At 37.8% G+C, this 13,224-nt stretch overlaps 1 protein-coding gene across 2 annotated transcripts in view; it reads left to right on the top strand.

Annotated features, from left to right (window-relative positions):
* The window catches only part of PDS5A (PDS5 cohesin associated factor A), a 171,977-nt gene that overhangs the window by 106,322 nt on the left and 52,431 nt on the right, over positions 1-13,224 (top strand). For both annotated transcript variants that reach the window (XM_010384559.2, XM_010384566.2), the window contains exons 18-21: positions 2,085-2,190; positions 5,060-5,220; positions 8,104-8,227; positions 9,352-9,510. In XM_010384559.2, coding sequence (XP_010382861.1) covers positions 2,085-2,190; positions 5,060-5,220; positions 8,104-8,227; positions 9,352-9,510 — 550 coding nt within the window. The remainder of the gene's footprint in view (positions 1-2,084; positions 2,191-5,059; positions 5,221-8,103; positions 8,228-9,351; positions 9,511-13,224) is intronic.

The raw sequence follows: 13,224 nt of genomic DNA, 5'->3' as shown, positions 1-13,224 counted from the left end.
GGGGAACTCCCCTTTATAAAACCATCAGATCTCCTGAGATTTATTCAGTACCACAAGAACAATATAGAGGAAACTGCCCCCATGTTCAATTATCTGGCCCCGCCCTTGGCATGTGGGGCTTATTACAGTTAAAAGTGAGATTTGAGTGGGGACACAGCCAAACCCTATCAAATTGTATGATTTCATTAATATGAAATGTTCAGAATAGGCAAGTGTATAGGGGAGAAAATAGATTGGTAAATGCCTAGGGCTGGAGGGACTAATGGTGAATGAGTTCCTGCTGACAGGTAAGGGGTTTGACTTAGGATAGTGATGGGATGTTCTGTAATTAGGGAGTACATCCCTGTGAATATAGTAAAAACCATTGAGTTGTACATTTTAATTCAGTGAATTGTGTGGTGTATTATACTTTAAGTTAATGTTTATACACATATACACCAATTTGGTTTTTTTAATGTTATCAGATTAACTGAACATAATGAATTTTAAAATATTTGTTGTGATATAAGAGGAGAAAGGAAAGGAAGTGCTAAACTTAGTTTAAACAGCCATTATGGAGAACAGTGGAGGGTCCTCAAAAAGACTAAGAAATACAACTACCATATGGTCCAGCAATCCCACTACTAGGTATACATCCAAAATAAATAAAATAAGTTTATCAAAGGGATATCCGTACACCCATTATTATTGCAGCATTATTGACAATAGCCAAGATTTGTCCACCGAGGAATGAATGGGTAAAGAAAATATGGTACATAGATAAATGGAATACTATTCGGCCATAAAGAAAGAATGAAATGCTGTCATTCGCAGCAATATGGATGGCATTGGAGGACATTATGTTAAGTGAAATGAGCCAGGACCAGGAAGTTAAATACCACATGTTCTCACTGGTAGGTGGAAGCTAAAAAAAAAAGTAGATCTCTCAGAAGCAAAAAATAGAACAGGAAACAAAAGGCTGGAAAAGGTAGTGGGAAGGGAAGATTAGGGAGAGATACAAAATTACAGAAAAGGATATAAAATTACAGCTAGATGGGTGGATGAATTCTAGTGTTCCATAGCATAGTAGGATGACTATAGTTAATAATAACATAGTTTCAGATAGCTAGGACAATATTGAATGTTCCCAACACAAAGAAATAAGTGTTTAAGATAATGGATATGCAAATTATCCTGATCTTATCACCATGCATTATATGTCTGGAAACATCACTCTGTACCCCATGAATAGTTATAGTTTTTGTTAATTTTTTATAAGTGAAAAGAATTTCATCTGTATGCTATACATATTTGGTACTTACATTTTTAAAATGAATAATTTGACATATACATAACACCAAAGGAAAAAAAATTAACCAAAATCTTGTTTTGCACATTTGTAATAATAATTGAATGTTCTCATAATAGGGTAATATCTTCTTCAGTTTACTGATCTCAAAACCAGAAATCACATTTGTTTTTACTTAAAATAGCACCATGTTGCTACATCTGATTTTTATTGACCAGATAATATTCTATTTCCTGGTGGTATTTTGAAAAAACTAATTCCTTAATTTTTGACAATTAAATTGTTTCTAATTAATGAATCTTTATAAATATAGCATGATGCTTCTGATGACTTGCTTCTTTGCTGTAAGTTCATAGAAATAAAGTTACTGATTCAGTAAATTACCAGCAATTAATTCATTTGTCCATGTATATGTTTATTATTTGTATTTTTTTGAGTCAGTTGTCATTGCCCACTTAACTACTATATTATTGTTTTTCTTAAAACTGAAAATGATCTGTGTATATATGGAAATGAATATTAAATTACTTACGTGAATATATTACCAGTGTGTTGTGTCATTTAATTTTAGTTTTGTTATTTTTTAGAAGAGTTACTCTTAATACATTAAGGTTTTTAGGGGGATAAACTAAGTAGAAGTTTAGTTATCAAGTAGATGACAAGGTTGAACTTTTTTCCCTCACAGAAACTCCTTTGAATTTAATATTTTAAGGCTCTATATATGTTCTGTCACAGTGTGATTAGGATATAGTTACTACTCTAGTGGTTACTGATTTATATTTTCTTCTTTTTATAGTGCACTAGTGAAATTGATGAATAAGTCAATAGAGGGGACAGCAGATGATGAAGAGGAGGGTGTAAGTCCAGATACAGCTATCCGTTCAGGACTTGAACTTCTTAAGGTATTTTTGAAACAGTTTTGTTGCCATGTATTTCCGTGGGGTCATAATTTGCCTTCCCTTCAGGATATGCAAGAGTCAGGCTTATTTCATAGGAAACTATTTGAAAGATTTAAAACCTGTGTTGGAAATCAGATTATGTAAAAGTAATATTTTTATGTTATAATATAATAATGTAATTATTTTACATTATAAATTAATATTTGTTTCACTGTTTATCATTTTCATGCCTTCTATGGTTGGTAGTGATTACTGTACAATCTATTCTTAGTAATAGCAAGGTGTGACTTAAGACTTAGTGGACAGGGTATGTGACTAAATCTAGGGGAGGGAATATCATCATTAAAGGGAATATTTCTTGGTATATTTGTGGGTTTTTTGGGAGACTGGCATGACTAGAAAAAAGGGGTGTTTTGAGGAATAATGGGAGACAAGGTTGGTTCCAGATTGTCGAATGCCACTGGGTAAGAAAGGTACTGTCACGAGCTTTTAACCTGGCTCACAACCAGCTGCAGCCCTTGATAGAACTTTCATTGGATTGAGTAAAAGAAGGGAAGAAATTGAAAGCAAAGAGACATGATACCACTGTAACTTACAGGAGAAGAGACAAACCAGTGCAATGGATGTTACATAGAAAAAGAATTATGGGCTCATATTCCGAGGTTCTTTTTTTTTTTTTTTGAGACGGAGTCTCGCTCTGTTGCCCAGGCTGGAGTGCAGTGGCCGGATCTCGGCTCACTGCAAGCTGCGCCTCCCAGGTTTACGCCATTCTCCTGCCTCAGCCTCCCGAGTAGCTGGGACTACAGGCGCCCGCCACCTCGCCCGGCTCGTTTTTTTTTTTTTTTTTTTTTTTTTGTATTTTAGTAGAGACGGGGTTTCACCATGTTAGCCAGGATGGTCTCGATCTCCTGACCTCGTGATCCGCCCGTCTCGGCCTCCCAAAGTGCTGGGATTACAGGCTTGAGCCACCGCGCCCGGCCTATTCCGAGGTTCTTAAATGTAGTTTCATTGAGCTGGGCTCAATGCCTGTAATCCCAGCACTTTGGGAGGCCGAGGCGGACAGATCACAACGTCAAGACCATCCTGGCCAACATGGGGAAACCCTGTCTCTACTAAAAGTACAAAAATTAGCTGGACATGGTGGCACAAGCCTGTAGTCACAGCTACTTCGGAGGCTGAGGCAGGAAAATCGCTTGAACCCGGGAGATGGAGGTTGCAGTGTGCCGAGATCGTGCCACTGCACTCCAGCTTGGCATCAGAGTGAGACACTGTCTCAAAAGAAAAAAAAATTTTCATTGATAGAATTGATATGATGCCTTGTGAATAAGATTTTAATTATGTTTTTAGTAATTGAGTTGTATTTTTAAGTTCTCTTAAAAGTGAAACCACCTTTAAGGTAACATTTTTTAATAGATTGGTTTTTATTACATTTTTCTAATTTAATTCTCCAGTTTTCTATAAATAATTAAAACCACATAAGTAAATATTATCACTACAAACCTTGCCAAATGAGACAGTAGCACTTAATGACCATTAAATAAGTGCTTATTGAAAAATTAATGAAGACCACCTGCTCATTCCCCTTTCTCCCTGCTTCTCTATTTGCATCCCTAATGTTGATACTACACTAACTGAATTGTTTCTACTTTATGGAAGGTTAACTCTTTAGACGTGTATCTAACTTGCTAAAAATTATTTAAGAACAGGCTCGTGCTCATGTCATAATAAGGGAATAATTATATATTGTAACCATAATTAAAAGTTCACAGTAGTGGCTTCTTTGTTGATAATTATGATGAGTGATTTCACTTGAAATATTTTCTTGGCTTGGTACAGTGGTTTATGCCTGTAATCCCAGCCGAGGCAGGAGGATCTCTTGAGCACAGGAGTTGGAGACCAGCCTGGGCAACATAGCTAGACCTCATCTCTACAAAAAAAAAAAAAACCGCCGGGCGCAGTGGCTCACGCCTGTAATCCCAGCACTTTGGGAGGCTGAGGCGGGCAGATCACGGGGTCAGGAGATCGAGACCATCCTGGCAAACACGGTGAAACCCCGTCTCTATTAAAAATACAAAAAATTAGCCGGGCGTGGTGGCGGGCGCCTGTAGTCCCATCTACTCAGGAGGCTGAGGCAGGAGAAGGGCGTGAAACCAGGAGGCAGGGCTTGCAGTGAGCCGAGATCCGGCCACTGCACTCTAGCCTGGGCGACAGAGCAAGACTCTGTCTCAAAAAAAAAAAAAAAAAATTTTTTTAGCTGGGCTGGTGCACCTGTAGTCTCAGCTCAGGAGGCCGAGGTGGGAGATTGAGACCACAGTGAGCTGTGACGTTCCACCGCACTCTAGCCTAGGTGACAGAGTGAAATCCTGTTGCAAAAAAAAAAGAAAAAAAAATTTCTCATAGATTATCTTTTTGCCAGTCAAAGAAAGCTCTGAGTTAGCATTTTGTTTACATTACACAAAGATTGAGTCATTACGTATGGAGGTTTTATTTCAAGTAAGCATTCCTTCATCTACATACAATATATTTATAAACTGATAGTAGTTATTAATATTGTAAATCACATTCCATAAAAAAGGAGTTTTGTGTTCTAAGTAGCAGAGTAGACTAAGAGGTGAAGAAGAAAATAGGACAAAGGCTGTCTGTCAGTTGTGTGAAGGGATAACTGGGAGCTACCACACCACACAGTATTTCTGATAATGTCTAATTAGCCATAACTAACTGCAAGGGTGGCTAGGAGATGTATCTCTATTCTGTGTAGCTAGCATATTTACCCCCAGAATTTATTTATTTATTTATTTATTGCGGGAAGTATTTCTTTTTTAATGGATTAAAACAATTGTCTGTACTTCTAAAGCTGTATCTATTTTTTCAGGTTCTGTCTTTCACACATCCTACCTCGTTCCACTCTGCAGAGACATATGAGTCCTTGTTACAGTGCCTAAGAATGGAAGATGACAAGGTGGCAGAAGCTGCTATTCAAATTTTTAGAAATACAGGTCACAAAATAGAAACAGACCTTCCCCAGATACGATCGTGAGTACATTTTTTCTCCCATGGTAAATACAAAAGTTTCTAAGTGTGGGAACCATAAAATCATTGTTTTCCTTTTGTATAAGAAGATAGGAGGGAGGAAAGACAATTTTGATTTAAAAGCTACTTTTCTGTGTCCTCCTCTGTTTTGTCTTTCCCTTGCCTTACACCCCTCTCCCACCATTAGAATGTAGGCAGCAGAGTAAACTGAAACTACATGTTTGTTTATAACAAAATTATTTTAAGATATTAAGAATCAAAGGTTATCACAGAATTTAGTGTTTTATGATTAATATCTTTCTAATCCATGTATATTCATCTTTTTTCTGTAAATGTGTTGTAAATTCAATAACTGTCACACTGCTATCCTACCAAAAAATGGGGCCAATAGTTCACTTTGGCATCTTAAAAATGTTAAGGTGAAACTTGTGTTGAGATGTTATATTTAGACTTAAAATATGCAGAAGACATCTTCTGGAGGAAAAAATACGTTGCAAATGGCTGTTGAATCATATGTATTTGCAAGTAGTTCAAGGTATATTGAACTACATACCATTTTCCTCTTGTGGTAATCATAGAACAAGCAGTCTCCTGAAGTTTTTATTAAATTTGTGAGCTTATAGTTTAACTTGTGAAAAATTCAGTGTTCATTGTACATTCTCTTCATTCTCAGCATTGTCTGGCTAATAAAAAAAGTTACCACAATCAGTCCCTGCCCTCGAGGAGTTTGTAGACTAGAAATAATAAACTTTATATGTATACATTATTAAAAAAAGATCATTGACACAGTAGGATAGATTTTGATAAGTTTTTCAAGGGAGGAAATCCTATACATTTTTTTAAGGCAAAGGATCTATTCTTAGAGAAATTCTACCCTAAAGGAAGCAATTGAAAATGGGTATAGGTAGAAGAGGTAACTTTGGACGTGAGGAATAAAATACCTCATTCATAAGACTAATGGAGGAGAAAGGAGATAATCACTGGAAAGAAGAAAAGCACAACACTAAAGACCTCAATAACATCTCTGATGGCATCACTGGATTATACTGCTCTATAAAAAAACAAAAAGAAAGTTTTTTTTTTTTTTTGAGATGGAGTCTCGCTGTGTCGCCCAGGCTGGAGTGCGGTGGCAAGATCTCGGCTCACTGCAAGCTCCGCCTCCCAGGTTCCCGCCATTCTCCCGCCTCAGCCTCCGAGTAGCTGGGACTACAGGTGCCTGCCACCGCGCCCGGCTAGTTTTTTGTATTTTTAGTAGAGACGGGTTTCACCGTGTTAGCCAGGAGGGTCTCGATCTCCTGACTTCGTGATCCACCCGCCTCGGCCTCCCAAAGTGCTGGGATTACAGGCTTGAGCCACCGCGCCCGGCCAAGAAGAAAGTTTAAAGTTGACTTTCTGTATTATTTTATTTGTCTAATAATAATAATACACTTAACAACAGTTTGGTTGAAACTGTCTTCCTTTGTCATTCACCAGTGTTATTTTATAAGAGATCATAGTCTGGTAAATGGAATGGTGAAAGACTAAACAGATAGGAGAGAGGAAAGACATCTTCCATGTAGAAGTGTGGTCAAGACTCAGTCACGGAAGTCTGTTTGGGCATGGACATCCCTATCTCATAATTCCAAAGCCTGCAGAGACAGACTTCAGGCATATTTGTAAATGTCACATCAGACTTATACCAGCTAGCATATGTTCCCATTTTTGGTTAAGGTACATGGCCTGGAGCCTGCAGTATAGCTTTTCATATCTAGCTTCCCATTATCATAAGAGGGCATTGTCACCCTTGCATTTGATACCACTAACTTTGTAATCTATGGAACAGGCTCTTCTCTAATAACATTAAATATATGACAAATATCTTTCCTTAAATACTTGTTTCGCTTTATCAATTTTCTTCTGATTATAAAAATACTTAATGTTCATTGTAGCAAACTGAAACTAGAAAAAATGTAACGAAATAGTCACCATTAACATTTGATATGTATACTTTCTACGAATGTTCATCTATTAGATGTGTTTGTCTATTTTTTATAAGTTCATATATGCACACTGTTTTCTTCATTCTACCTAATGTTTTTTCATGTCATCAACATTTAATTTTTGGAGAATGTTATATGTTTTTCCATCTCGTCCTAAACGAAGACTGTTTTAGTTTACTTTTCATTGTCAGTGTAGAGGGTAAGTGTATGGATTTTGAAAGAGGTGCTAATTTTCAAATCTCAACTCCCAGTTTCCTAACTTTGTCATCTTAGGAGGCTTAAATAACATCTTTGTGCTTTAATTTTCTCATCTGTGTAATGATTATAATAGTCGTCTTTGGGTGGATGTGAACATTAGTTGAATTAATACATGCGGAAATACCTAGAATGGTGCCTGGCACATAATAGTTAGATATTTATATTGCCATCCTAGTGATATATATGTAGCTGTATCTTTGCATACTTTCTTTCACTAGTATTATTTCAGCTGCTTAATACAACTTGGCCTTTTGCCACTCTCTTTCCGTAGCTACTTTGAAATAAGGGGATTATAAAAGGGAATTGAAAAATTAGCAATCTCCTACTTAGAAGGTAAATATAAAAATATGTCATGGGATAAGCTTTAGATTATGAATTAAGGGTTACTTGTTATTTTGCATATTTGTCAGGTAGCTTTAAAATGAAAATTGTCTCCTGAAGTAGGCTTTTTCTTGAGGCATTGTATTTCTTGGTTTATACTTGGGGGCAGAGAGGGAGCTTTTTTACAAGTTTCTTTAGATCAGATAATTTTTAAGAGAGCCTTCTCTACCAGCATCCATCCATATAGGGGACGTGGAAGTCAACCAAAGGAATAATTGTTGGTTTATGGGTTTAAGAAAAAAAAAAAAAACTATATTATTTTTTGCAGGACCTTAATTCCCATTTTACATCAAAAAGCAAAGAGGGGCACTCCACACCAAGCAAAACAGGCTGTGCACTGTATACACGCCATATTCACAAATAAAGAAGTCCAGCTTGCACAGATTTTTGAGGTATATCTAATATATAGGTTGTGTTTATATTGGTCTTTATTTTTTAAGCTCTATAGTTTGATGAAGATGGAAGCTAGATTTTTTAAAGCTGTTTATATGAAGTCCTACCCTAGAATATAAATTCCTTGTGAGCAAGGATTCTGTCTATTTTATATGGTACTGCATTCCCGGTCTGTGGATCAGATTATATGTTCAAATACCTCATATTGAAGGGTTTTGTCGTTTTTGTTTGTTTTTTAGTTTGTTTTTGAGATAAGATTTCACTTTCTCACCAGTGCTGGAGTACAGTGATGCAATCTCTGCTCACTGCAGCCCCGAACTCCTAGTTTCAAGCATTCCTCCTGCCTCAGCCTCCCAAGTAGCTGAGAGTACAGGCACTGCCACCATGCCCAGCTATTTTTGGATTTTTTATAGAGATGGGGTTTTGCCATGTTGCCCAGCCTGGTCTCAAACTCCTGGACTGAAGCAATCCACCCACTTCATGCTTTCAAAGTGCAAGGATTACACACATGAGCCAGCACACCTGGCCTTACGTGTTTATGTTAGAACATTTTACTTAATTTTAGCCTTATTGGTTCAGTGGTGCATTTATCCTCAGAAAGTATTAGTAGATAATTTTGAACAATCCAGTTTTAAGAACCTAAGAACCCCACCTGACAATCCTGTTTCCCTTTCTTTACTTACAATGACTGGCCTTATTTTACTATTAGAAATGTATTCCTATTATCATAAATCGGAGGTAGTGTGACCAAAACCCAGTGAACTCTTATTTTGTATGATTTAAGGTCATTTAAAATATTCCCACAGGATAAGAAATCCACCAATATAGCAAATCCATTGTTGTAAATTAGTCAAAAATAATGCTGATTTCATGAAGCAAAAAAATTTTTTAACTTCTTTTGAGTTTTATTTTTTATGTTTTTTCTACATTCTTTCAATCTTGCCAAATTTTAGTAGGTGAATTAAGTACCAGGTGTCTTAGGTTGAAGTTAGTTATGATCATATTAGAGAAGATTGGTTTGGGCATGATAAATTCAGGAGGACTCAGGAAAATGTACTATTTCAGTAGAGTGTCTAGATATTTATCAAACACATTGGTAATTTTGTCTGTTTTATTTTTATAGCCACTCAGTAGGAGTCTGAATGCTGATGTGCCAGAACAACTTATAACTCCATTAGTTTCATTGGGCCACATTTCTATGTTAGCACCAGATCAGTTTGCTTCCCCAATGAAATCTGTAGTAGCAAATTTTATTGTGAAAGATCTGCTAATGAATGACAGGGTAAGTTTCTCATTTAATTAAATTGAGAATCATGAGATTAAGACTGTTTACATCTTCATCGCAGAAACACTTCTGTTTCTATGTAATTCTCTTTTTCTTTTAAATTATTCTATATTGGTTCTACTTATTTATTATTTAAATTCCAAACTACTTCCTTATTTCATGGTAGCTATTACTACTAGAATTTCACACTTAAGAAACAAAAATTAGAACATGGGATTGGTGAATCATGAAAGATAAATATAAGTAAAAGCTATTTTCCTGACCCTCAAAAGACAGTTTATCATTTTCTGGAATGTTAGAATTGGGTTATTTTTGTTTTTTGTTTTGAAGACAGAGTCTCGCTCTGTACCCTAGGCTGGAATGCAGTGGCTCGCTGCAACCTTGGCCTCCTCTCATTCCTCAGCCTCCCAAGTAGCTGGGATTACAGGTGCCTGCCACCACGCCTGACTAATATTTGCATTTTAAGTAGAGACGGGGTTTCACCTTGTTGGCCAGGCTTTTACTGAACTCCTGACCTCAGGTGATCTGTCCGCCTTGGCCTCCCAAAGTGCTGGGATTACAGGTATGAGCCACCATGCCGGGTTAAAATTTGTTTTATCAGACATTGTTAGAAATCTAAGTGGATTAGCCAGGCGTGGTAATGGGCGCCTGTAATCCTAGCTACTCAGGAGGCTGAGGCAGGAGAATCACTTGAACCCAGGAGGCAGAGGTTGCAGTGAGCCAAGATTGCACAGTTGCACTCCAGCCTGGGCAACAAGAGGGAAACTCTTATCTCCAAAAAAAAAAAAAAAAAAAGTAAGTGGACTTGAATTTGACTAATTTTTAAGATAATACACTGTACTTTTGGCACTAGATTTATTGATGTCTGTGTGCTCTGATTTATTACCTCTGTCTAGGTTGAAATGTATAGATTGAAAAGACTCCCCAAATGATTTCGGAAACACACCTTAATTAAGAATCACTACTGGCAGGGCGTGGTGGGTCACGCCTGTAATCCCAGCACTTTGGGAGGCTGAGGCGGGTGGATCACCTGAGGTCAGGACTTCAAGACCAGCCTGGCCAACATGGTGAAACCCCGTCTTTACTAAAAATACAAAAAAAGTAGCCGGGCGTGATGGCGAGTTCCTGTAATCCCAGCTATTCAGGAGGCTGAGGCAGGAGAATCACTTGAACCCAGGAGGCAGAGGTTGCAGTGGACCAAGATTGCACCATTGCACTCCAGTCTAGGCAACGAGAGCAAGACTGTCTCAAAAAAATAAATAATAGAATCACTGCTTTACCAAATGGATCTGAATTAAATCTGTTGTTACTGAATAAAGACACAGATATGCTGGATCATTATGGATAACTTTCAATTAAGTGCTAGTTTGTCACAAATCCAACTTATCCAAAGTTACTAACTCTCACATGGTTCGGTGGTCTTGAGGCCTCAATATAAGGAACTTAAAGACACCAGCTAGTGTACTTTCTGTATTTGTACCACCTCCCACTTTTGAATGCAGCAGACAAGAAGAGAAGAACATGGCCTAAGTCTCATTTCCCACACCACATATCCTTGCTGCTGTTTTTACTTTTGGTAGATGTGGTTGTCAACAAATGTGAAATTTAAGATACCTCTTAAATGATGATTGTTGATAGATTGTGTTTTCAGATAGTCTTTTTTGTTGTAATAAACTATACATAATATCAAATTTGCCATTTTTAAGTGTTAACATAATAGCCACATTGTTATCTAATCATCACCATCCCATCCAGCTCCAGAATTTTTTCATCACCCCAAACAAACTCTGTACCCATTAAGCAACAACTCTCCATTGCCCTCTGTTCTACCTTCTGACTCTATGACTACCTGTTCTAGGTATCTCTTATATGATATTTGTCCTTTTATGTCTGTTGTATTTCACTTAGCATGTCCTCAGGGCTCTTCCATGTTGTAATATGTATCAGAGTGTTGTTCCTTTTGTGGCTAAATAGTGTTCTATTATATGTATATTTTTGTTTGTATATATCCCACATTTTGTTTGTCGATTGATGGATACTTGGGTTGCTTCTACGTGTTGGCTATTGTGAATAATGCCAATGTAAACGTTTATGTTCCTGTTCTCCCATTTCTTGGGTATGTATCTAGGAATAACATTGTTGGGTTACATGGCATTTTCCTTTTTTTTTTTTTTTTTATTTTCCTTTTTAAAAAAGCAATAGCCGGCCGGGCGCAGTGGCTCACACCTGTAATCCCAGCACTTTGGGAGGCCGAGGCGGGAGGATTAAGAGGTTAGGAGATCAAGGCCATCCTCAGTAACATGGTGAAACCCCATCTCTACTAAAAATACAAAAAATTAGCTGAGCGTGGTGGTGGGTGCCTGTAGTCCAAGCTACTCGGGAGGCTGAGGCAGGAGAATGGCGTAAATCGGGAGGCAGAGCTTGCAGTGAGCCTAGATCGTGCCACTGCACTCCAGCCTGGGCGACAGAGCAAGGCTCCATCTCAAAAAAAAAAAAAAAAAAAAAAAAGCAATAGCCATAGTAGTGCATAAGAAGTGGTATCTCATTGTGGTTTTGATTTGCATTTTCCTAATAAATAATGATGTCAAGGATATTTTTTCTGTGCTTATTGACTGCCCTGTATATCTTCTTTGGAGAGCTATTAAATTCCTTCACCTACCCCACTCTTCTTTTTTTTTGTTTTGTTTTGTTTTTGAGACATGGTCTCACTCTGTCACCCAGGCTGGAGTGCACTAGTGCAACCTTGGCTCACCGCAACCTCTGCCTCGCAGGCTCAAGCAATACCTCCTGCCTCAGCCTCCTGAGAAGCTGGGTCTACCAGCACATGCCACCATGCCTGGCTAATTTCTGTATTTTTTTATGGAGACAGGGTTTCGCCATGTTGCCCATGCTGCCTTCACCCTCTTTTAGTTGGGTTGCTTCTTGTTGAGTTTTAAGAGTTGTTTACATTTTCTGTGTATTAAACCGTTGTCAAATATTTACCAGATCCAAGATCATGAAGATTTCTCCCTATGTCATCTTTTCAGAGTTTTATGGTTTTAGCTATTAAATTGAGATATTTGATTCATTCTGAGTTAATTCTTATATATATTAACAATCTAGTTTCGTTTTTTGTTTGTGTGTTTGTTTCTTGTGGATATCCAGGGTTTTTTTTGTTTTGTTTTTGTGTTTTTGAGACGGAGTCTCACTCTGCAGCCCAGTCTGGAGTGAGGTGGTGCAATCTCAGCTCACTGCAACCTCTGTCTCTTAGGTTCAAGCAGTTCTCCAACCTCAGCCTCCTGGATAGCTGAGACTAAAGGCATGCACCACCATGCCCAGCTAATTTTTTGTATTTTTAGTGGAGGCGGGGTTTTGCCATGTTGGGCAGGCTGGTCTCAAACTCCTGACCTCAAGTGATCCACCTGCCTCAGCCCCCCATATAGTGCTGGGATTACAGGCACTGACCCTCTGCACCTGGCTGAATATCCAGTTTTTCTAGCACCGTTTGTTGAAGAGACTGTTCTTTCCCTAAAGGTGGTCTTGGCACCCTTGTCAAAAAGGAATTACCATATATGCAAGGATTTTCTGGGTTCTTTATTCCATTGAGCTGTATGTCTGTCCTTGCCAGTACCAGCCACACTGTTTTGATTACTGTAGGTTTTATAGTAAGTTTAAAAACTGAGAAGTATGAGTCTTCTAACTTTGTCCTTTTACAAGCTCTGGTTGGTGATG

The sequence above is a fragment of the Rhinopithecus roxellana genome, chromosome 2 (genome assembly GCF_007565055.1).
Source record: "Rhinopithecus roxellana isolate Shanxi Qingling chromosome 2, ASM756505v1, whole genome shotgun sequence".
Taxonomy (NCBI): domain Eukaryota; kingdom Metazoa; phylum Chordata; class Mammalia; order Primates; family Cercopithecidae; genus Rhinopithecus; species Rhinopithecus roxellana.
This window is presented reverse-complemented; position numbering and strand designations above follow the sequence as displayed.